The sequence below is a fragment of the Calonectris borealis genome, chromosome 26 (genome assembly GCF_964195595.1).
Source record: "Calonectris borealis chromosome 26, bCalBor7.hap1.2, whole genome shotgun sequence".
NCBI lineage: Eukaryota > Metazoa > Chordata > Aves > Procellariiformes > Procellariidae > Calonectris > Calonectris borealis.
In genome coordinates this window covers 2,689,304-2,713,754 of record NC_134337.1, presented here as the reverse complement: position 1 = coordinate 2,713,754, position 24,451 = coordinate 2,689,304, and the positions used below count along the sequence as shown (strand labels likewise).

The window sequence follows — 24,451 nt, the reverse complement described above, 5'->3', positions numbered from 1 at the left end:
GGTCACTGGTGCCGCACCAGTTTACGACCCGGTGGGGAGGCTGTTCCCCATGGGAATAACCCCAGCAATACCCAAGAGCTGCGGGGAGAAGGCACGGGAATCCCACACCACCCCCTGCTTCACCTGGCCTATTAGCTCGTCACCATGAAGATTTAATTAGGGTTTATAACCCTAATTCTTATGCCTGCTTTTGCTCGCTAGCCTGAGCAGCGGCGGGAATTTCTTCCCCGCTTTCCGAGCGGCTCCCAGCCACCGGCTTCGACGCTTTGTTTTTCAGGGAACCTCCAGCGCTTCCCTTGTCCCCGAACATTAATAGAAAAGCAAGAAAAAAAATAAAAAAAAATAAAATAAAGCAGGCAGCTTCCCCGCAGGCTGCGGCAGGAGGGGGGGGGTGCAGCCGCGGCCGCCAGCTCTGCATTGTGCTGGGAACAAAGCTGCTTTCTAAGCAGAGAGCTTCTCGAGCGAGAACCCGCTTCTAGCGTCAAGGAAAATACAAATGGGGTGCCCCGGCAGCGGGCAGGGAGGCCCTGCCTTCTCCTGGGGTCGCAGGCAGCAGCAAAAGCCGCGGGGGTCGATGGGTTGGGGAGCGCTGGGTGTAGAGTTTACACCGGCCTCGCCTTCGGGCTTTTTGCCGCTGCCTGGGTCAGAGCGTTTAAGCCGATGAATTTCCGCCCCCCCCCCAGTGTGGTGCAATGAAAAGTTGCTTCTCTAAAGCCACCCTTCCTGGGCATCGCACCCTTACGACCTTAACGTTGTTGTTTGAAAGCGTTTAACCCTCCTTTTCTTTCTTCCTTCCTGCTAGAAGAGGAAAGGACTTCATCGCCGTTCTGCTGAGCAGAGCCAAAAGGATTAACCAAAACAATAAAAGTTACTCGGACCCCACTTTTTCTATGACCTGCCCAACCAAGCCACCTACTTTCCAGCCCAGAATGGGAAGGGGCTGAAGCTGAACTTCCTGCTCCCTTTCGTGGCCATTTCCTCTTTTTTTTTTTAAAAAAAAAAAAAAAAAGAAAACCCTGCTCTCTGCAGCGCGTGAAAGGCAGCGTTTACAAACGAGACCTGGAGTGGTTTGACACCAAAGAGCACCCGGGCCCGGGTACGCCAGCCAGAAAAAAAAAAAAATCAGTATTAAAGCCATGGTAGCCGCACCCCGCCGCAGCCGGGCAGCGCAGGGCGCTCGGGGGGAGCCGGCGGCATCGCTTCCGCGGGAGGCAGGGACAGGCACCCCTCCCCTGCCCGTCCCGCTGCGGCCGGTTTCTTCCCTTTTATCAAAACCGAATTAATCCAAGGAGGAGTTTTCTGGGGAAGGCGGAGGCTGGGTTATCTACGAGTCACTCCTGGTAACCAACCTCAGTCCTTCGGCAGGAGAAATTAGGGGGGGTTTTTTTTGTGCCCCAAGGCTCGAGGGAATTTCTCCCTAGGGGTTGTAGCTGACGGTGGGCAAAGGCAGGGGCAGGCAGGGTCTGGGGGAGGCAATCGCCTGCAGAAGAGGAAGGGGCTGGATAAAGAGGAAATGGTTACTTGAAAGATTTTCCTTCTGCTATTTAGAGCTGTACTTGCTCTTTACTGTTTGTAAATAAATCTCCGCTGGTACCGTAGCCAAGTCCTGTATCCTCTCAGTGTTTACTGCAGAGATCACATATACGGCTTCCTTTAACTGTAGGAAAAACAAAATAAATAAATATGCATGACACGGACGTCTATCATTTCTCCTGCTTCGATTTCTCTGTGATGACTGTTCCCCAGCCCCGTTCCTACGTCTGAGAGCTTGGATCAAGGAATATTTCACATTCTTTGCGTTCATTCTGCACACACGGATCCCCCACCGAGATCAACCAGTGGCCCACGTGCAGCAGCCTGGGGCCGCCGCCGTCCTCCGGGCACCCGGTGGGGACAGAGGCAGAGGTGCCAGGTGCCACCCGGCCACCACCAACCCAAAAACCTTCCCGGCCAAAGCCTCTCGCACAGCTCCAGCATCCATCAGGGAGCGCCGTGCTGCTGCAATCCAATGACCGGGGAGGTCTGGATGTAAAAGGCCAGGCGAGCTATCCCATGCGTTAGCTGTGGTAAAGCCTCAAGGCTGGCTAGAAGGGAATTGTCAGGCAGGCAGAGCTCAAGGCAGCTTGGGAAAGAGTTTCCAGACCATAAATACTGCTGGGCAGCGCTGCGTGTCAGACACCCGGCAGACACCATGGGGTAGCCATTTACAGCACCCACAAGCATCCCTGAAGTATTTAATTCTGTATTTCTAGGCAAGCGCCTTCGAAACAGCAGTCCAGAGCAGTCATTTTCCCCCCCCATCAGGTTCAAAAGAGGCAGCAAGACTTGTGCTATAAATAAGCGGTAAACTAAGCATCTGCCAATAATCCTGATGAACGACTGGATGCCTGCCGTCCTCCATCTGCCCAGCGCCGCCCGAGTCTTTGGGAGCAGCAGAACCGCCTGCGCAGGGAGCACCCACAGTCGTGTACGACAAAGCACGAGGAACCTGCCCGTCCCGTTAACGACACCCATTCCCCATCGAAGCCCTTACCTTCCTCCTCCACCAAAGCACAAAAAGGGGAAAAAAAATTAAGAATAAACTAGAGAAAAGGCGAAACTGTTTACTCACCATTTTAATACTGCCAACAACTATAACAGATTGAAACTGTACACATGACAAACTGGGAAAAAGTCTCAATGCAATGGTTCAGCAAAGGAATGTACTGACTGGTTATGAACGTTACTACAGTAAAAACAATGGCAAACAGGAATTTGGCACCACATATACAAAGTAAAGGCATGCTTGTCGATACAGTTTAGGAGTCTCCGAACAGAAAAGGCCGTGGTAAATGCAGAACAAGGCGCACCCTTTACAAAATTGCCCACCAGGTTAGACCAAAAATGCACAAGAATCGAAGTGGTTGATTTAGTAGCTCTGGAGCAGCACGCGTTCCCCACCCCGTTTGGAGCTCAGCATTTCATCTCTCCAACGGACGCAGCCCAGGCACGCGCTCACCGCGAAGCTGGCTTTACGCTTACCAGGCGGAATGAATCTCGATTCGAATACCAGCAAAAACCAGGTTCAGCCCTAACCATACGCTAAGACGACTTATCCTGCCGCAGAAGCTTCTTTCAAAAGCCTTATGGTAGCAGGATGGTAACGAATTACACATCAGAAAAAGCCGAAGCTATCGCCGTAAGAGCTCTAAGGATCCTTTAAGTAGTTGCAGAAATATTAAATCCTGACCATACCAAGTGTTAAAAACAAAGAGTTCCTGCTAAGAGGATACTTTCTGCATGATCTGGTCACATGTGCATAGTTAAGTGATTTTTTTTGTTGTTTTTTTATTTTTAAAACAAGATTCGTTTGCAAATAGAGAAATAAAATTTAGTAAAGTTATAGTTTTCTTGATGGAAAAAACCTTAAAAACAGACTAGTGGTGGCTTGTTAACCAAAGAAAGAGAGAAAGCTACATATCAAAGGTCTGGAATCCAGCACCTCAACTTCACAACAGCTGTACACATTTGAGATTACGCCATCCAAACGATGCCAGGATGATCTAGTCACACTAACAGTTGTTCCATCTTGACCTAACTTCAACATCCCATATCAATAAAAAGGTCCCTAATACAGAAGATTGTGCTAAAGAATGCAACGATTCCGCATGCTGTTTTCGTTTCCCTGGTCCTGTTCATGCTTGCAGCTGTCCCCACGAGGCAGCAAAGAGTCTGGTTCTCAAAACGCCACATCATAAAAACTGAAAAGAAAACAGCCAGCGTTAGTGAGGTGCAGGGCAAAGCCAGCCCGAGCTGGCGTGCGACGCTTCCACGCTACGAGCAGCTCAGCTTTACCTCCTTCCCACGCCCCTTCCTTCTCAGTAGAGTCCACATTCCTTCAGGTTGTTTTTAATGATAACATCTGTAACAGCATCAAACACAAACTGCACGTTCTTGGTGTCGGTGGCGCAGGTGAAGTGCGTGTAGATCTCCTTGGTGTCTTTTCTCCGGTTCAGGTCTTCAAACTGACACTGGATGTACGCAGCTGCTTCCTCGTACGTGTTGGAGCCTGAAAAAGGTAAGATCCCTTACTTTGGCCAGCAGTTCACAGCAGAGAGATCTTTTAAGTACATATTAAGCTGCTTGCAACCATCTGCCTTATCCAGCTACAAATCCAAATCCACCATTAACCCCTTCTTGTCAATCTGAGGTCTATTCCCAGCTTCTGGTCGGTGACCTTGGACGAGTCACTCGCTTCCGCAACTCACCGCTCCCCGCTCCAGCCTCCCCGCCCAGAGATGGCTAGAAGGGAACGTTGTACGCTGGCTACGGTAATGCTTCACACTAGAAACATGTAGTTATAGCAGAAGAGTTCAAAGGACAGGAATAAGCAGGTTCGAAGGAAGGCCCATTGAAAAAAAAAAACCTAAACGCCTCGAGCAGCGACCAGGCGAAGCATCGCGTCCGCGCGGGGACGGGCTGCAAGACAGACTGTTGCTGAAACGCAGGCACACCAGGGCGAACAAGTGCTATACCCAGGATGTGGATAAGTTTCATAGCCTCTAAAATAGAAGTTAAATGAAAGTATTGTCCCAATAACATGTGGAAAACGCGGAGTGACCTTGATTTGCCGGAGTGCAATACTTTGCTATTCGTACTCCAGGCCGTAGAACACATGGGCAAAGGCTGTTGCGAACCACAGACACGCATGACCACATCTCTTCCGAGAAAATCAGCTAACTTGGCAGCCCAAAGATGCTGCCCAAGAGACAGAGTTATGGGAATAGGGAAAAAGATAAGCTTTTAAGTTATCTTGATTGCGTAGGCTTTGACCGACTCGTTCCTGGCCCTGGCAACAACTAAAACACAGCTTCATGAGCGCAACCTTACCCGTGTACTCTGGATAGCAGATCGTTAGTGGGCTTTTCTTAATCTTTTCCTCAAACAGGTCTTTCTTGTTCAGGAAGAGAATGATCGATGTGTCTGTAAACCATTTGTTGTTACAAATGCTGTCAAACAGCTTCATACTCTCATGCATCCGGTTCTGGAAAACAAAACGAGAAGGGCGATGGAGTTATTAGGGGAGGACAGGGAGGGGGGACAGACAGGCTTGACTACAAAGGCCAGACCAAAGAGTCAAGTGTCACTGAGGAATCCTCACGGCCACATCATCAGGAGGAGCACTGGCACAACCCTGAGCAGGGGTCAGGTCACCTCCTCCTCCTGAAACTCCCCGCGGGACGCGTTTGTTCCTCCACAGAGATACTCCCACCCAGGAGAACAGGCTGCAGGGACAACTCAAGGCACCTCCCTGTAACCAGGGCCTGGAGAAAAATCTCATTGACGCATTATGGTTATCAGTTTCTGGGGCAAGGTACTGCAGGCTGCTGCAAGGGAGTGCTCATCTTCACAGCCCTTGAACAACTGTAACAAGAGGAGCAAGCCAGAGACATGCCCACCCCTTGATTCCACCTCCCTTCTCCTACGGCGCCATGCAGCCAGGCACTGGTAACTCCTCCGTAACATACCATCTCCTCGTCCTCGGCCAAGACAAGGTCGTAATCGCTGAGGGCCACACAGAAAATGATTGCTGTCACGCCTTCAAAGCAGTGGATCCACTTCTTCCGCTCCGACCGTTGCCCACCAACATCAAACATCCTGGGAGAGGCAGAAGAACGATCTCAGAAGCTACGAAGACCCCCCTCCCCGGCCACCACACCGTTCACAGGGGATGGAGGAGGCTCTGCCACGGACTTTCAAACAAGCAGGGTTTAGGGGAAAACAGGTACACAGCCGTCCATCAGCAAGGGCAACAACTCTGAGGCCTCCCTTTCTCAGGGGAGTGGATTTTTGAAACCAGAATTCTTTTCTTTAGAGCAATTTCAGCGGGAAGAACTAGACGTTACCTACATCGCTATCCAGAAGTCTGCTGATTCACCAGGGCATGCTTATTTTGTTCTCTGTCTCCTATTTCCTTAGCAACAATCCATTTGCTTGACTGGACTCCAAACACCTACTCATAGTCAGCTCTTCCAGTTAATTTACACTGCATCTGACAAAGGATGATCTGGAACATACGACCTGCATGCTACTACGGGGACCCAGAAAAAAATTAATGGGGTTAAAAAAAAAAATAAATCTGTGAGCTACTGAAGTTTAAAGGCTGCAGAGAATTGCTTATAGAATTTCTCTTTATAAAAAAGAGATGAGTCTTGGATACCAAAATATTTTGATGAGAAGCAGGATTGCCCAGGATGTTCTGATGGACTGTGACTTAATTAAATCAAGCCAGATATAAGTCAATATCCAAGAGCTATGAAAATCATAAACATTGATTTGTTATCAAAGCAAACAGGCAGATAAGAGAGAAATTGCCCAGGGTGGGCCAAAAGCAAGGCAATTTAATGATGCCAAACAAGGCAGCCAGAAGTGCCGTTCAGCTAACTCCAATCTTATATTTAAGGTAAACCGTCCCCGTGGACCACAGGAGGAAAGATGAAAATCTCTGTGCGGATACAGGCTATTTACTTCGCTTGTATCATCGGCCATTACTCTCCGCTGTTAGCATGGAGACATCTGGAAAGGAATAGCATCCTTGACAACTCAGCTTTGCCAAGCTAATCCAAATTCGAGTCACAGTTATACTAAGGCTACCTCGGCCCATTATTAATGTCTGAGATTTAACATCAAGGCTTCCAACGCGGGAAAGATGGCAGCTTCAGGGTTTAAGATGTATTAATGCTCTCCTTTGTGGAGCAAATCCCTCCGAGACGAGACACCTCGTGTCTCGGGCTCTGCACATGATCGATGACTCTGGGCAGGCTTGGGAAAGAGCAATTCCCCTCTTTGCATCAGGGAGGCACGCCTCCGAGCGCTCAGGCATTTCGCTTTAAAAGAAGGGTTATAATGATTAAACGGAATATGCCTGCTACTGCCAGCTCACTCTTCCATTAGTCAGATGTGATGATTTTTAAGGGAGCACCACACGCTGCAGCTGGAAACGCTAATCCTAATACATCACGACAGAAGACAAGTTTTTTCCCCTGGACGAACCAGAAGCCATGTAAATAGCTCCGTGATGCGAAGGGTTTAGGCATTTTTGTTAAAACGGTTCATAAGTTAAGGCAGTTCAGAAGCCAAAACGCTACTGTTCTCCCAAAAAAGCGTGCAAACAAATCAGATTTTATAAGCAACACTTGGATTTTTGCTACAGCTCTTTCAAACTGTTTTCAAACACAAGCTAAAAATAAGCAAACAAATGCTTATTTAAAGGCTCTGAGCAACAAAGACTTGAAAACATCGCCACAGGCGAAGGGAACTCGCCCAAGATACAGGCGCTGTGTTTTCCTACATCCACGTTACGGGACACGAATGCCCACCCCGCCGGGCGCCAGGCTGTTTGTCAGGAGCGCGCTGGGGATCCAAAGCGAGGATTTTCTAAAGGAGCAGATCAAGAGCGGGAAGGAGAGCTAAACCGCAGGCTAGCAGCCGCTACGGAGGTTAGAGGGAGCTCGATTAGTGATACGTAAAGGGACACTGCCCGAGCCCTGCAGGGACCGAATTTAGAAGGCAGAGAGGACAGGCAAGTCCCATCCTCTGCAGCGTCACGCAAAGGCAGCCGGTCCCCAGCACGCTTTCTGCATGCCCCGTTCCTGCTCCGCAGCAAGCGTCAGTCAGCACAGTCATCTACAGCTTTGTGGAGAACACCATGCAGCCCAGAGCCAAGACTGACTGCGGCGAGAGCTCTTATCTCCCGCTTCAAAGGAAGGGGTTAAATTCAAACTCAAAATCCAGGAGTCAGTGTCCTTTTAGTATTTTTTTTTTTTTTTTTGATCCTGTAAGCAAGCAGTCAGTACCTGTGTCTGCGATTCCAACATAAAAGCAGCTGAAAAGAACAGAAGAAGGCAAATAAAAGTCAAACCGGTATCTCCAGTGAGCAATGCCAGTAGAGAGGGAGTGTAACGGAGGCAAGGAGGACAGTTAAACCAGGGCAAGACATTCTGCAGCGCAGGTGTGGGACCTACCACCACCACCACGCGCTGAAGAAACCACCGCAGTCCACAGGGAAGCGCGCTGCCCTTCACTTACTTGAAGTACAGGTCCTTGAAGGTGAAGTGAGTTTCCACAATGCCTGTAGTTTTAACTCTGGTCCGCAGAACATCCTGCTGAGTCGGAATATAGGTCGGCTGGGATATTCTATCCAAGTCATTTAGGTAACTAAACCAGAAGAGACAACACAAGATGCGCTTTTTTTAGTCTGCTTGCTCGCCATGAATCTTTTATAAACTGCAGAAGAAAGTCATCATGGAATTTATTCCTCATCTTTACATAGTACAGACCTCGAACGTGCAGCAAACAAACCCCCTTGGGTCTATCCCAGGGTTGATTTTGTCGGGTTTGTTTTTTTTTAACCCCTCCCCATATGACCTTGCAGCATGTGCTGGTAGAGTTCAGCTAGCTGGGGAGCGAAGCCTGATAAGGAGCTAGCACGAGAAGTACTGCTGATGCAGACGCCATGCCAAGACTAGTATCTCTTGGGACAATTCGAAGTAGTCAAGGTCTTTCGCATCAGAGCGCAAGGCAATAAATCCAGCGGCTCGCTTTTAAAGGGCAAGGGTACGTCAGATGAACCAGGAGAAAAGAATTAAGCATCAAGAACCACCCCCAAAACGGGCAGATTCATTCACCTCCTTCAGCAAGAGCAAACTAACACAGAACGCATCCAGCTCCCCAACGGCACGGCCGCCGGACGAAACCGTTTTTCTGCAGCATCAAGGCAACGCGCCCATCGAGACCCCAACTAATTTCAACTCCAGCAGATTCCCTTTGAAGTTTGGCTCTTGGGCACGTAACTAAGAGGTATGCATCACTTCCAGCAGCGTCAGAAATCCCACTCCAGCCAGCAACACCTCTGAACTCATTTTTCCTGTTAAGGGGAAGGCGACGGCCTCCTGCTTCCGCAAAGGAGACGAGGATGGCTCCAGCTCCATTGGGAAGGGACTGGAGGCAAGCTACCTCTGTGCACAGCTGCCAGCAGCGTTATCCCTAACAGCTATGTCCACATCTTTGTCAGGAGCGGTTTTTAATCGATACGGTACTGTGCAACTGCGAGATTTTAGCGGCACAACGGCTCTGGTGTAATAAACCCTGCCCTCCCAGCCAAGCATTACCACAGATCCGTTGTCAGCCAGGAATCGCTCCTTCCCATGCACCTGAAAGCCGTGCCAGGAGCTCCAAATCTCCACGCGCCTTCGTCATCGAGGAGGCAACGTCCTGAGCGACATCTCCCTCTTCCGTCAGCTTCAGCATCTCCTCTTGCCAGGACTACCGGCATATTTGCAGAGCGCTGACCTATTTTCCGAACCCCAGAAGAATCCAGCCTACCTGCCAGCCTCCTGCCCGTGCTCGCCCGGCGCCGCGGGGCTTTTCTCAAAGAGCTGGTATCTGCAAGCGGTTTTAGCCCAGAAAGGGCCAACTCCTCTCATTCCTCTCTCACGTTCAGTGGGATGACATGTTTGTGAACTGCTCTTTGACCAGAAACGCAGCACCCAAAACTCACGCTTGGGACTGGCTTTAGTTTCAGTTTAGTAAAACAGAATTTGGAAGGTACTTACCTTCTGTTAAGAAATATTTCTGCTGAGGAAATAACATGCCCGGATTTTTCCCCCGCCCCTCTTTCCTACCAGTATGAGTTTAGCTGGGATACGGGGGTTCAAAAGCTGACGGAAGCGCTACCTAAGAACTGACCCAGCAACTCCTAACAGCTTGGCTTTGATACAGGTCACACAGCTGCCCCGAGTCGCTGAAGTGATAAATGTGCAAGTTGAAGCTGTAAAGCATCTGCTCCTACTTGCCAGCTTTCAGCATCAGAAGTTTGGGCAGTGAAACTGGTGTAATTCCTACTTAGGGCTTTTTAGGCAGCCAGTGAGGAGGGAATGGAGTCAGGCAATTCCCACCAAAGGAATTGCAAAGTGCCACTTGCACCTCCGGAGAACAAGGTGTATCAGATTAAGTGCTGCTCTATCTGCAAGCTGCCTTCAAAAATAAGCTTTGCCAGATTAATCCCAGGGAGACTCCAGGGGCAAATAAATACCAGATCCCATAGAAGCAGTTGGAAGATCCAGCACAGGGGATTTCTCGGAAGCAGAAGAGCCGCCCAAGCGCAAATGCACGCAGCCTCCTCCAGCCATCCTCGCCTTGCCAGAGGCACTTGACTCTGCGGGCAGAGGAAGCAGCCCGCCCAACAAAACCAGGCTGCAGAGCCCAGCCTGTGCAGACGGCCACTTGTTTCCCTCTACCACATACAGACTTTCTCTCTACCACATACCAAACTTGAAAAAAAAAAAACTGGAAAAGCACGGTCTGAGACTCAGGGTTTCGAGCGACTCATAACCCACAGCCTGCCACAGTCTGTCTGAAAGTTTAAAGATGTTCCTCACAAGTATTGTTTCGGGAACTGAAAACATATACCTTACTGAATCTTTCTACATCCCACGCAGTTTGAATCCCTTTTCATAATCTCCCTCACCACCAGGCTTCCTTCATTACGCTGAGATTGCAACACTTGGTCCCCACCTTGGATCCTTGTGTTTACAGAGCCGACTATTTCTCATGCTTCAACACCACTTTGCAAACACGAGCTTGCAAAAAGACGGTTTTGTTTTGTTTCCCTTCTTTTTTCACCCTTAAAATGAGGGCTCGAGTACAAAAAAAAAAGCTGACTAAAAGCCTACAGCGTAACTCGCGTTTGTCTTAGTGACCCTCCAAGCCTTCCCGGGACATCCTGAGCCAGGCTGGCACTGGTTCAATACCTGCGCAAGGATCTGTACTCCCAGTTCGATCAGAAAACCTGCCAGCTTCAGTGTCGTCCTATCTCACACTCTGCTCTAAAGAAAGGCTGACCGCAGCAGCGGGATGTTCTGAAGTGGACAGCTTTCGGTTGGTGAAGATAACACAGCTCCCCTCCTCCACATCAACCCTGGAATGGTATTTTCCTAAGAACTCGGTCATGTTTCCTTTTAGCACTGGAAAGAATGCTTTCAAGGCCAAAACTGGCTCTGAAAGCTCTGAAAGATTCATACAAAGCATTTATTATGAACGGCTCTCCGCAGCCTTAGCTATGGGATGGAGCGAAGGAGGGTCTCCATCACGCCCGAAGGCAGAGCAGCAAACAAAAGCCACCCTTCCCCAGGGAGAGGAGACAAGAGGGCAGAAAGATGCAGGTTTGGTACCCAGGGGGGTCGGTATTCGCAGCCACCAAACAACCAAGCTTTCAAGAAACATTATCACAAGCACCTGTGCCAGTCTGAAAACGCAAAGAGTGTTCTTCCTACCTAGGCTGACAGCTCACACAGAATTAATCACCTCTCGCCAAGTCCTCCTGCAGCGAGTAGAAAACAGGCGAAGACCTGGTGAAACCTATATTTAAGAAATGCATTTCTTTCACAGAAGTCTGCCTCCTCTCTCCCCTCGTCTTCAGCTGGATTTTGGCAGATTAAGCAAAGCAGAAAACAAGGTAACAGAGCAGGATCTCCAGGAAAAGCGAGTGTTGTGCATTACCTTTATCAATTTGAACGCTCATCTGGGTCAGCTAAGACAGACCCACAGATGAAAAAAGCTCGCTTCAAACACTAAGCTGTGATCCCAAGGTGGTGCTACTCGAGGGCAATCACAAGAAAGCATCAGGATACAAACAGGAGGAAAATGCCCTGCAAGCTAGTGCTTGAAAGCAAAGAGGAGAAAAAAAACCACATAGAAATAATATAGGTTTTATCCAGCATCCTGTCAGGAAATTCAGGCCAAAACTGCCACTTGGGAACAAGACAAGATATGCCAGAATAAAGAACGGTTGATCAGAAACTATGCTAATTGCCTGAGAGACTGCAGATAATTACCTACAGTATCTGCAGACTGGTGTCTGCATGAACTTCGGAAAAAGCAGCAACGAAAAATATTTTAAAGCATTATCTGCTTGCCGACATTTCCAAGCGTCAGACAGAGGTAATTGAAGGTGTGCAAGATAGCGATATGCCTCGGCATCCACACCGCTGCACCACCAAACAGGTTTTTTGCCCTTTGTAGCTATTACACCAAGAATTGCGCGCAAAGGTCTGAAACGCTTCTCCACGGCGTCGACTCGGGATGGGAGCGGTGATCTACAGAGCCATTTGTTCACGTCACAGGTTAAAGAAAAATGGGAAGTTGCACTAAGGCAAGTAAAAATAGAGATGATTGAAATATCACACCGAAAGAGCAGGGCAGTTGCTAGAGGGACGTTATCAGATGGTGCCTGGAGAAGACACTGAGCTTGAACATCCACAGTTTAGACCAAAAGTTACTCAACTGTTCTTCAAATAAAAAAAAAAAAAAAAAGAAGGGAACATGCAAAACACTATGATTCCAGGACAGATCATTTGGATTAGTGTCACAAGTGGTTCTCTTTGGGAGCTTACCCCCACCCGCGGCGTACGGGTTACGACACACCGTTATTACGGTTGCCTCCTCTCCTCCCACACGGCCTCCTGCCTGCCGGGGCAGCTCTCCCATGGGCAGGATCCCTGCCCGCGCAAGGGGAAGCGCTCGGCGAGGCAGGAAACAGCAGGAAGAAAAGTTTTCGGAATAATTCGATGCTGCCCTGAAAACCTTGGCTCTCTGCCACAGTGCTCTTGTTCTTGATGCCACCTAATTTTCACAAGCAATCACTCTTTTTTTTTTCCCCCCCCAGTCCCAGCAGAGACCCCGAGGTCTGATGCGAAGCGAGGAGCAGCACCCAGTCAGCCAGAACCAGCCTCGAAACGCAGCGCGATACTGAATTTCAGCTGGAAAACCAGTCATCTCAAATGGGGCACACATTTAAAGGCTGCTAACCCTGAAGTTTCTGTCCCATTTGTAGGAGACACTGAAGGGAAGTGGAATTCCCCCCAGAGAACTGTGCACAAAAGCTGGTACCTACGTGACCGCCGCCACAAGAAGGGATTGCGAGAAATCCGTCTTTTAAGCCTGGGCAAGGGAACTAATTGGGTAACACCAGAAGATAAGGCAGGTCAGGAGCCACGCGCGGAACCGAGAACTAAAAATACTAACTGAATGTTCATCTGGCCAGCTCACCCTGGACACTGGTGAGGAGGGGGTCCTGCAGCGGAAAACAGGTTTTTAACTGCGTGATCGTGCTCTGCGCTTACGGAACCCACTCGCAGCGTTTCCTAACGGCCGAGTTGCTCGGCTACCGACTCAAAATAACGCTGTTTTAGTGCAACTTCCTGCGGTCTTAGGACAGGAAGCAAAATTCTCTGATGCGCTTATCAGAAAAATGCCACGTAGGTCGTCATCAGGCTGAAACCTCTCTGCCACGCAGATGTGACACCAGCCCATGACAGCAGTTCGTCACAGGAGCTGTGCCTACACCCACCAGTACCAGAAACCGGACACGAGTGGGTTGCAGATATTCAGGAACAGGAATAACCCTCCAAATTCTCTGGAAGGCAGTCAGATCAAGTGGGCACCTCTGAGCAGGCTTACGCCCTCTCTCCCCAGTCTGCTGTTTCTGACCCCTTTCCACCCTGTTTTCTCCAGCCTGCCTTCGTTCTCCTCTTTCAAAGCTGACCATCGAGACCACAAAGCCAAGGTTCCCCATCTTTAGCTTCCTCCTTAAGCTCCACTCAACCGCTTACGCTTTCTGCCCTGGATCCTTTGCTCAAGAAGTCCTTAAGCTTTCCTTCTCTTCTCCATACCTTTTCATTAAATTATTCCCTCATTCATCCCCCTCCTCATCTATCCCTTTTTTCTCCCTTTGAATCTGAAGTTTCCTCCTTGCAAGCTGTAAAAGGCACACACGAATCTAAGCAAGCCTCCTCCTGTCAACTGACTTACCTTGATCTAAACCCATGATAGCCTGCCAAGGTGTTACAAATTTAGAAAAATTTCCTTATTTTCAACCTAAAATATGCTCTGCACAGACAGAGCCTGCAGGCAACTGAGCTGTGACACATCTGAAGTTTCTTTAGAAAGAACTTCCAAAGTAATTTTTCAAAGGCTTAAAACTTGGCTAAATTGAGACAAGTTTTCAGCTGGACATCAGGAATCATCCTTTCAGAGATTCAAATATTTGTTCTCAAGAGACCAAGCACATGACTTTTTAAAAAGGGGAAAAAAAAAAAAAGAAAAGAAAAGAAAAAAGCAACAACTGTTTTGCTCATTAAAAGAAATAGTTTCCCCTCCCTGCACTAACCTGCCTCTTGGAAACAGAAGAGGCATTTAGTCAAAATTCTCATTAACCAGCTAGCAGCAGCCTACAGCGCTCCACGCTATTTATCTGGTTGTAACTTTCCAATTGTTAAGCAATTGTGTGCATTTTAGAAAGAGAACAATAAGCAGGTTTATAGCTAGCCCGCAGCCCTGCCCGTGTGGTGTCAGGCACCAGGCGTGTAGCGAGAGCTCTTAAGGAGAACAACTATGTGAATATTGATCTGCCAATATCAGGAGATCCCGCTGTTGGAAATTGTTGCTCATCACAAATTTGGTAGTTTAATCAGGAGCTCGGTTTCATGAGGCGTTGCTCCTTTCTGTAGGGATAACGAAGGTGACATAGCTGATCACCGGCTGTAACAAGTCATCTTAACGCAAGCTGGTAAGTTATTCTTCCACTAAAAACAGATTGGCAAATTCACCTGGGCACAAAACAAGGAAAGTGGTTTTTTTTTTTCTAATACTACATACAGGGAAGACAAACAATAAAACTGACTTTGAGGAGCTAAAGCACCAAGCCACCTTGTGAGCCCAACCCCAGTTAGACTAGGGTTTCTGTTCACCCCCGCGGACGGGGACCCAAGTACCACCCCGCTTTCAGTCACAGCGGCCCTTTTCGAAGACCATTTGGTTTGCTGTGACGAGCCCAGAAGCTGGTAACGTTTCTTACTATGATGCAGAGTCGTTAAGCTGATATTCTCTCGATCTGCTGAAGCAGGCCTGAACCCCAGCATCTCTCCATAACCGCTTGATCACGCCAGCTAGCTCGGCAGTCATCACCCCTTCCTCTGCGCTTCCAGCTAATACAAACAACTGACGGGCATCGTCCTGCAGGAAGAGGGGAAACGAAAACAAGTTAGGATCTACACCCATTTATACCTTTACAAATTACAGCGAGGCTTAACATCAGTAACGATCCTAGGGGCTGCAGCAACTGCTGTAAGTAATCATGGTCCCCTCTCTCATCTTCTCCCCCAGATGATCAAGATATTTGTCTCCAGTCAGAAAGGCAAATTCTGGGCAAGAAGCTCCAGCCCGTGGGGCGAGACGCACTGATCACGGGCGGCACACAACGCCTCTGTCGCGCCATCGCTGCAGGGATCACCGCTCCGAAGTAACCCGCAGCATTCACATCGGAAACATGAAACGTCAGTAACCTGGTGCGGTGTTTCAAAGGGAAGGTAACAATGTCAATGTGCTACTATAGACTAATGAACAATAAATAATAGTTTTTAAACTGGAAAGCCTTTATTATAGTGTCGTACAGTATGGCTACAAGGAAAAATTCAGTATCAAAAGCAGGTTTTGGATGATTATAGGTTTAAAACTTTGAGGACTTGCCACTTGCTGCAATAGCTGTCAGAAGCAAGGGAGACCGATTTCTTAACAAAGCGTTTCATCAGGAGGTGGGATGGCCTGATCAGGATTTGAGTGTTTGCCCTAGAGCATGAAAAATTCTTCTCAGAAGCCTTAGAGCAGGACCTCACTCTTTTACAAGTTAACAAGCAGATTTTGAAAGTGAAAACCAGGCTGACCTACATCCCACATCGATGTTTATTCCTACAGCGATCAGGCCTGCCAGCTTCCTTTCGGGAGATGTAAGAGACCTTTCACTACCCCAGCAACTTCTCAACTTCAGAGTGTCTCCTCCTAACGTCGGCTCCTCTCACTCGAGCCCTAAACCGTACTGCCCAGCACGTACCGGCAAGAGCCAAGTCCGCATGCTCCTCCAAAGGTACAAGGAACGGGCACCTAAATTAACTTAATCAAGGTCTGAACTGCCACAACACAGAGGTGGACCTCAGTTAGGAGTGTTTGCAGGCACAGCACTTACGGGGATGGGGCTAGGCTGGCAGGTCACTGCCGTGGTTTGCTGCGAGACCGTCGATTTGGTTAGCCTTGGTCTTTTCCTAGGAAAGTGTGGCAAGTTGTTTGTCCTTCAGGGTGGACTGGGACATGAGAAAATTCTTGGCACTCGGCTCTCGTTCTGCTTTTGCGAAGCCAGCTAAGCCTGGGCAGGTCAACTGAGAAAGGAACTTGGATTTTAACATCTTCCTCCTTCCAGCTACATTAGCTAGGCTGAGATCACCACTCAGCTTCGACAAGCACGGAGGAAAGATGGAAGGGAACGTCGGGAGGATTTGGCACAGAAGCTGAACAACAGCCTAGGTTAACAAGCAAGTGAAGATATGCCCTTCAGCCAGGATGCTTTATATCGTAAGTTCAAAATATCTGTGGTTGCATCACAAAGAAACAGAGTAGGTTACTTCACTTACCGTATATTAACTGTAAGCACGAGGAATTGGTGCCAGATAGCAAGAGTCACAGGCTGTGCAGCCGCTGCCCTGCGCTGATACACACAACTCCTTTCTCCTACAGGTTTTCACGAGTCCCTGACTCCCCATTCTGCCTGTGCTTTCCTCACCACCACCGGGGTCAAGACTTCCCAACCTCAGTTTCTACCATCTTGAAGAGTTGAAGGTGAACGCTAGTAACAGCCCAGGGAACCAGCAGAACTGGATGGGTGGGGAAAAGCAGGGCCTCAGACCCCCAAAAACTAAGAGGACAAATACGAGTAGTGAAAATTATTAAGAGTTATTTGGCTCAGATTAAAAATTAACTGCCACAATGCTGTGAAACACTACTGAGGACTGATGTCAAGCAATTTAAACAAAACCTAAGAATTTTGTTAAAAATTCAAATAGCTTAAGACAAAGGTTTGGGGATTTTTTTTTTTTTTTGAGCATTCAAACCACTAAAGGTTCTTACACGTAACCTCAGTAAAATACTTGACACTTTGTACCGGTAATACGTTACAGTTTATGAAAGGTCTTTCGCTATTGTATCTTGTAACAAACATATTTCCGCTGTGAGTGTCACGGACTGAATTTCCAGGATTCATTAACACAATTCACAGCACAGACTGAGACTAAGGGAAATCAGTGAAACACTTACTGCTCTGGCAACTTCCCCGAAGTCTATCTTTAGCCTTCCCATGGCTCTTATGATTGCAATGATGGACTGGATAGTATTGCTGTAGACAACCACTTTGTATTGTTTGCATTCTTCCTCCGAGTAGCCATCCTCATGAATAATCCTGGAAGAAAACCAGGCTGTCATTCCCAAACCAGAACGGCACCGCAGATTGCTTATTTCGACTCGCACAAAAATGCGGTTTACTGCACTCTCACTTACTTCATCTGCTTCACAATGGTGCTTTTCCCAGACTCTCCAGCACCTGAAAAGCACAAAAAAATTCCGGTTAACAACGACATGAAATTAAAAGGAAAAACGGAACGCACTCTTCCCGTTTCCCACACAGAAGTTGATGGGGTCTGGAGTAAGATACTTCTTGTGCATTGCTGCTGGTAACAGAGCTCCAGAGCTGCTGTCCCAGCCCCTTGGGAGGGATCGCTGAAGACCACATCCACAGGTACGTCCCCCCCGGGGTTTATTTACAGATGCTGACGCTCGCTATGCATTCACCTGCTAAAAAACCCCAAAAAACTAGAATTTCTGAATTTATACTTCTTGATCACTGAGGCTAGCCACCTGGGAGGCAGCTCTGAAAAACTGGGACGAGGATTTATCCAAGACTATCCACCATCCCTCTCTTCCAGCTCAGTAACTACAGTCCAAGGAAGCCCTACAGCTAAGTGCACCAACATCATCAGCCGCTACCCACCATCACTGAGCCGTGCAAGATAAAAGCATTAGCCTTGAATAACCAGGTGGATGCAATCATAGATCCCAGAGCATTTTTACAAGGAACATCTAATTCGGAAGCAATCTTGTGTGATATACAGTGGAAGGGAAGTAGACGCAGAACAGAGCTCAACAGCATGCAGGAATTGCTCTCGCAGATCCAGGTGAAGCGGCTTAAGGCATTAAAGCCCAGAAACATGTTACTATGTCAGAGCAGGAGCACCATAATGGATCCTGCAAGATCCCTTCTCCACTCAGCACAAAGTCAGCCAAACGTTGCCCATAATCATTCAAACTAATGTGCTTTTTCCACAGTGGAAAGACTAGGTGCGCTCCCACGACCCATTACTGCAGCATAGTGGTGAGCACACCGATATCACTCCTGAGCTAGATACCTCTTAAAAAGCTCCGGAAAAATACAGAGAGACCTGTCTAGACTTGCAGTGGCAACTAAGGTGTCTGTGAATCACCAGCAGGAAGATGAAGGACCTGGGTTCCTGCTCTAACCCTTCAGCTGCCAACACAGGTTCCCACAGCCACCAGACAATTCGGGGATCTTCGCCGTGGCACACCCATACGCATCCACCCACAGAACATGCAAGGCAAATTTTAATTGATTAACAAGCTCTATTCTTTATCATTTCCCACAATACAAGGGTTATTATTCCGGGAAACTGAGGATAAAGAGACCCGCAGGTTTAGCTCGGAAATGAGCCTTTGCCACAGGATGATTTCTAGTTGAAATATCGGACCTGCAGGCTGTGGCACTTCTGCACGTCACATCTGCATTGCAAACAGCCCTCCTTCAAAGAAAGGCAGAGAAACCTGGCTTGCCAAGCCTCTGCAGACCTTGGGGGGGGCTGAGTTATCCCTCTCTGTCTGCAAAATAACAGCTACTTAATCTGTTTTTCACAGCTTTTGCTCTTGAACCACAGAGCACTCACAAACCACGTCCCCCTCCCACAGACACGAGGCAGAAACCACCTTTGCACACCCGTGCAGCAGCTGACGCGCTTGCACAGCTCGATGCACCAGACGCCTACTCCGGTACTCAAAGCCACCACGTTATCACAGTTTACTGAGCTCTGCACGCATGCCTGTCCCGGCCGTGAAGCATGCGAAAGGCTCGCACGGCGTTGCTGCGTGTCAGCAGAAGCGCAGGTCCTGGATTACTCTACCTCGTGTGACCGTACACCAGGAGTTCACTGCAAACGAGCCGGACCAGCCGCTGGCTTCAGGGCTCCTCAGCCTAAAAGGCTCTCTCTGAGCTGCAGAACTGGGTGTGCTGAAGGCAAAGGAATGAAGTGGAGCCTGCCTGGATTTGGATACGTGACTCAAGAGATCCTGGATGGACTAAGAGACCCGAACTCCACTTCTAGCATCAAGGCACCAGATGTCCCAGTCTGTAGAGTCTACGCAAAGCAGCAGTGGGCTAACGCAGAATGGCACTGCTACAAGGCGAGCTTTGTTGGAAGAGAAAAATCGATCTAAAAATGATCAGACCAAGAGGAAAAAAAAAAAAAAAAAGAGAGCAGCTTTCAGGAATGTCAGGCTGTGAAAACTGAGCTGTGGCGTGCTTCTCCCGAAAAAAGCAGAAAAGCTTTCTGGTGCTACCTTTGGGAAGCACGGCTTCCAGGAGAGAGATTCCCAAGCCTCTCACAACATCCAGAGAGGACAACACTGCATTCCAGTTTCATCCTTGAAGCCTCAGGAAGGCCAGCTCCTAGGAACAGCACCGGGAACAGGGTGTGAAAGCAGCAGCGCTTTTTAAAAAGCAGAATTCACTTCCTGGTCTCACAACTTCATGTCAAATGGGCACCAAAGAGGAGGAACCAAGAAATCAAACCCCTGAAGATAAGAGGTCATTTTGTACGGTTTGTGTTTGCGATAGGCACAAATCATTCCCTTGCTTGACATTTTGTACACCTTTTAGCCTGCTTGTTTCACATTCCTTCAGGTTCTTTCCAATATCACCAGTAAAGCCCTTTTGGCTGATAAGGAAATTAAAAGCACCGGCAGGAACGTTAAGGTGCAGGTTACAGCGGTGGCCGGGAAGGAGCAAACACAACTGCTGCTCTCTGAAGTTACACAACAGCCAGACACAAGCAGTTCATTCACCGGTGGTGAACACGTTGTGCCAACCTGAGCCCGACCTGTCGTCAGCAATCAGGATTGAACGAGGACAACGCAGCCTTTACAGCCTTGCACTTGTATTTCCACTCCCAAGTTCATCCCAGTCAGCTCCCAGATGTTGACGAGGATTCCTGAGGATCCATTGCTGTATTAAATTACAGCAGAGAGTTTTCCCCAACATCAGACAAGGTCATTTTCAAGCTGAAGGTGTGTTTCCTATTTGCACTTAGACAGCTTCAAACCAAACAAGCGGCCAAATATTTTTACAGCTCTTGGTGGCTGAGGAGAGCAGATGCAAATCAGCCTCTTCGCACAGTAAGAGCTTTCACAGTAGGACAAGCACTTTCATGGCAGGTTCTCAGGCTGCCAAATGGGAGGAAACTCAAGTCAAACGGTGCCTTAACTCGTTATACCCATTTGCAGGTGTCATGGGGTTGTACCTCCATCGCGGGGCGGCTGGACAAGGATTTCTGCGTCTTTGGATCCGTTCTGCACAAGGGAATAGAGAGGCAACAGGAGAAACACTGGTGTTCAACGAACAAGTACCCAGTGCCTCTCCTGCACAGCTCCTGGGGGTGCCGAAGCCAGGATATACATCTAAGAGCGCTGAGACCTTTAAATGCTGATTATTCAGATACAGCCTTGAGTTTATCTGTCTCGACATCCCCCTCAAGGGACTGTAACACTAACAGCTGCCCCCGCACAGCAGGAAAACTGTTTCCAAGATAGGGCATGTAGTGCAATTTAAATCAATTAGCCTTTAGTTTAGGTTGAAGGGTTACCAGATTAGAGCCTCTCATGACAAAATACTTGCAGGCTGCCAAGTTAAATGTCTGCAAACCAAAGAATTTCAACTTTTAAATTATTCCTAAGTGTAATGCAATTCAGTGTTTTTTTTTTCTTCCCTCAAGCCTTAAAGAAAAGCTATTGCTGGTTCAGCCTCAAGTAGAGCAGGCAATATAAACTAGATTCCACCTTCAAAGCCATTCAAGAAATATTAGCAGGGATGAAAAATGAAGCACGTTTTAAGCAGAATCCCCCAAAATCTGCTCGGATGTTGGAGTTAACACCTTCCACCCAAGCAAATCCCGAGGCCTGAAGCACACGATGCCAGCAGGGCTCCCCACCGCAGCCCACAGCCAGCTACGGCGAGACTCCATCCGAAACCAGCAGCTTGCAGGAAACATCCTTCCCTTTAGCAGGCGGTTTTTCTTTTGTTATCACTTCTTCTCCCAGCTGCCAAGATGTCTGCGCCTCTCCTCCGGCTGGCACGGATTTTAACAGAGATGGCATCAAGAAGGGCTTGGGAATATCTGTGTGGTCCTGCTACAGCTTCTCGGGCGCTCAGCACGGCAGCATTTGTGGTCAGATGTGAAAAAGTTAACGTTCTATAAACTCGGCACTTCCACCCTGGCGAGGAACACAAAACCTCATTTTTATTTTCACAACCATCCTCCACATCCCCCATATTAAGGTGCTGCGATTTGAAAGCTTCAGTATCCCAAAACAGTGGTGTTCAACCCAGAGTCCCAACAGCGGGAATTTAGAAGAGTCTTTTGAACATAACCTCTCTGGCTTTTATTTCTCGTCATCATATTTGCTGTCATTTCCTCCTTAGATTATCTTAAAATAATCTGCTGCTGCAGCAGGCAATGCTGAACTTGTACTACCTGTCATTTGACTGACAAAACAATATCAGATACAATTATGCCATGACAACATAGCCAAGTTGGTTATACAACACTAATTCAAACCATATTCGGTTAACTCCTTCCCTTCTCGTTTCCAACCCCCCACACTTCAGTGGAGTTTAAATGAGCAGGAACCCATGCTCTCGGAGGAAAGGGTGCTGGTTACCCACCCTATTACTTCTCAGGGACTAGCAGAGGTAGGAAATAGTGACCCACATCCTCTAAACGTCTCTTCTCGCCAACATACAACCCAGAACTGGCTCCTGCAGCACACACTAATGGCAGTCACAGCTACAAGGGCACGGCCGAGCAGTAAGTCACCTCCTCTGGGACGTTATTCCTAAAGGAGTTTTTCCTGATGTTCCAGGTCCTCTCCCAGACTCGCTCTCTGCTCCTGCAAGAGCCATCCAGACAAGGTACCTCATTAAACAGTCATTTAAAAACGTCTGCCCTCCAGCTCCGTAATCGTTTGCTGGGAGCGCCTGCTGGGGTGGCAGCTGCTTGCCGATGAGATGGCCAACACGACAGGCACGGTCTCATCTCAATTGCTCAGAAAAAAAAAGCATTAACACTGCCCTGGTCTATTCTGAGATACCTGTACTACCTCCTCCCACACAGCACAAGGCTTTTTCAGGGGCCTCTCTCGCTTTGTGCCTTTGCTTTTACTCTTATCGTACGCCCCACCCCAAACAAGGGCCACAATCATTTGCATTTTACTCTTATTTTCCAGCCCTTAGCTTCAGGTCTCACTTCTCTTCTTTGACACTTGAAACTTCTCTAAACATTTACAGATGTACACGCCATGCAAGCTGCTATTCTCCTTTTTCCAACTCACTGGAGTGGCTGTAAAGGCTTTATGTTTGCATAAAGAGATCCATATTGGACCTACTCAGTAAACAGCTTTTAATCTGCACCCTTTGTTCCCTGCTATCACGCAGCTTCATTTACCCTGATCCATGGTGTCTACGCTTACAGTGTGGCTTAAGCCTTCAGTCAAGCACCTTTAGTAGGGGGAAAAAAAAAAGAGTAGGAATTTAAATGCTACTGAAACACTGCTCCAACCTACAGAAAACCGATGCTTCGCATTAGAAATTAAGATGACGAGTGAGAGTGGATAGAGTTACACTGAAATTCTTATGGACTCCGCAGGCGAAGAACCCAGCCTCTGGGATCGCAGGCAGGGACCAGATGGGGAGCTAGAAAGAGTTCAAAAATCGTGAAATATGACACCGTATCTTACTGGGTTCAAAAAATATGAAAGTCAGAGCATTACTGGAATGTTTCTCACTGTAAAAGGAAAACCAAACCTTTCCTTTTTGCTCCGATTAGCACAGCTACACAGGGATCACGTTTCTTCACAAGAAACCGAGGCTGACCTAAGCGGGGATGTCGTAACTCCATGGAAAAATCGTTTCAGAAGTCTTAACTTCTCTTTTCCCAAATTAGCAGCAAGAAACCTATCTATCCCACAGCTCGGCTTGCACGCCCTAGACACAAAGAGCAGCTAATCTATTACGAAGCATTTGTTGCTTTTTGTCATATTGGCTTGCCCCATTTGATCGATGCACGCCCTGCAAGAATTCAGTGAAGTCCTCGTTCTTCAACGCGTCCTTCAGCTAGCAACCCTTCCCTCCAGGAACCAGCCTGAGCCGGGAGGCACCCCAGCTCCCACAAACCCCCGGAGCTCACCCCAAACCATCCGAATAACACCCCAAAAGCTTAAGGGAGAGCTTGGCACCATCAGACAGCGCTGAACTCCCTTCTGCTCCAAGGGTGGCAAGTCCTGTAGAAGTCCTACAGCCAAATCCCCTTTCCCGCTGGAGGGGGAAGGGAGAGGGGAGGGAACCCGAGCAGCTTTCAAGCCGTATTAGTCCTGGCCCTGGGAGAGCGATGCATACAAAGGGGGGAAATTATCATCCAACCACTTCCCCCAAGGAAGCCAGAGGCTTTCCTGTAGCAGGAGATGGGAAGTCAAGCAACTTGGCATGTCCACGCGCTGGAGATTACAGGGAAGCGAGCAACAAGCAAGCTACCAAATCACAGCTTAGAGTGGGAATTACAGGTCTACGCAACTACACTCTGGATAAAATGTTTGGTTTTAAACCCATTACTTAATTCACTCTGCTCAGGAAACAAGGAGGGTAGGTCAAAGACTACCTACGTCTTCCAGACACGAGCATCCAGTTCACTGCTTCTGAAGGTAAAAGCAGTCTTATTTTAAGTGCTTTTTATTCTAAAGCCGTATCAAAACTGCATTAAACTGTACTTCAGGTGAGGAATTTCCCCCCCCTGCAATTAAGGGGAAAAGCCCTGCAGCATCTGAAAGTTTCTGAAGAGAAACCAGGTCACTGCTGAAATAAATTCTTACTAGAGACACAGAAGAGATGCACCTGGAATATCCATTAAAGTATAAGCAAGGAAGACAAAAATTAACAGACTGACATGTTTCTGATTTCTAGCCTCTAGAGGAGAGCGTGCACAGCTCGTAACTACAGCAACAGCCCGTATCGGCTTTAAAATCTCAGCAGGGGTTTGGCAGAAACTTTGCCAGACCATTCCTGAGGCAGGATGATGCTGCAACCCTTGCTGAACTCTGAAATCCACGGGAATTTCTTAGTGTTTCCAATATCCCCTCTTAAACAGCTGGGGAATAACCTCAGACGTTTCACTTGAAGAGCTTGAAGCTGCAGGGCTGAGCT

General features: G+C 48.2%; 1 protein-coding gene across 2 annotated transcripts in view; it reads right to left on the bottom strand.

Annotated features, from left to right (window-relative positions):
- Positions 1–2,600: 2,600 nt before the first annotated feature.
- Positions 2,601–24,451, bottom strand: part of GNAI3 (G protein subunit alpha i3) — a 32,090-nt gene continuing 10,239 nt past the window's right edge. The window contains exons 1-9 of one of the 2 annotated variants that reach the window (XM_075174046.1): positions 19,107–19,147; positions 17,419–17,461; positions 17,179–17,320; positions 14,894–15,051; positions 8,068–8,196; positions 5,508–5,637; positions 4,870–5,023; positions 3,835–4,048; positions 2,601–3,740 (exon numbers count right to left, since the gene is read on the bottom strand). In XM_075174046.1, coding sequence (XP_075030147.1) covers positions 3,858–4,048; positions 4,870–5,023; positions 5,508–5,637; positions 8,068–8,196; positions 14,894–15,051; positions 17,179–17,320; positions 17,419–17,423 — 909 coding nt within the window. In that variant the 5' untranslated portion in view covers positions 17,424–17,461; positions 19,107–19,147 and the 3' untranslated portion in view covers positions 2,601–3,740; positions 3,835–3,857. Of the gene's footprint in view, positions 3,741–3,834; positions 4,049–4,869; positions 5,024–5,507; positions 5,638–8,067; positions 8,197–14,893; positions 15,052–17,178; positions 17,321–17,418; positions 17,462–19,106; positions 19,148–24,451 lie in introns of those variants that run through there. The other variant, XM_075174045.1, reaches the window with a different exon arrangement.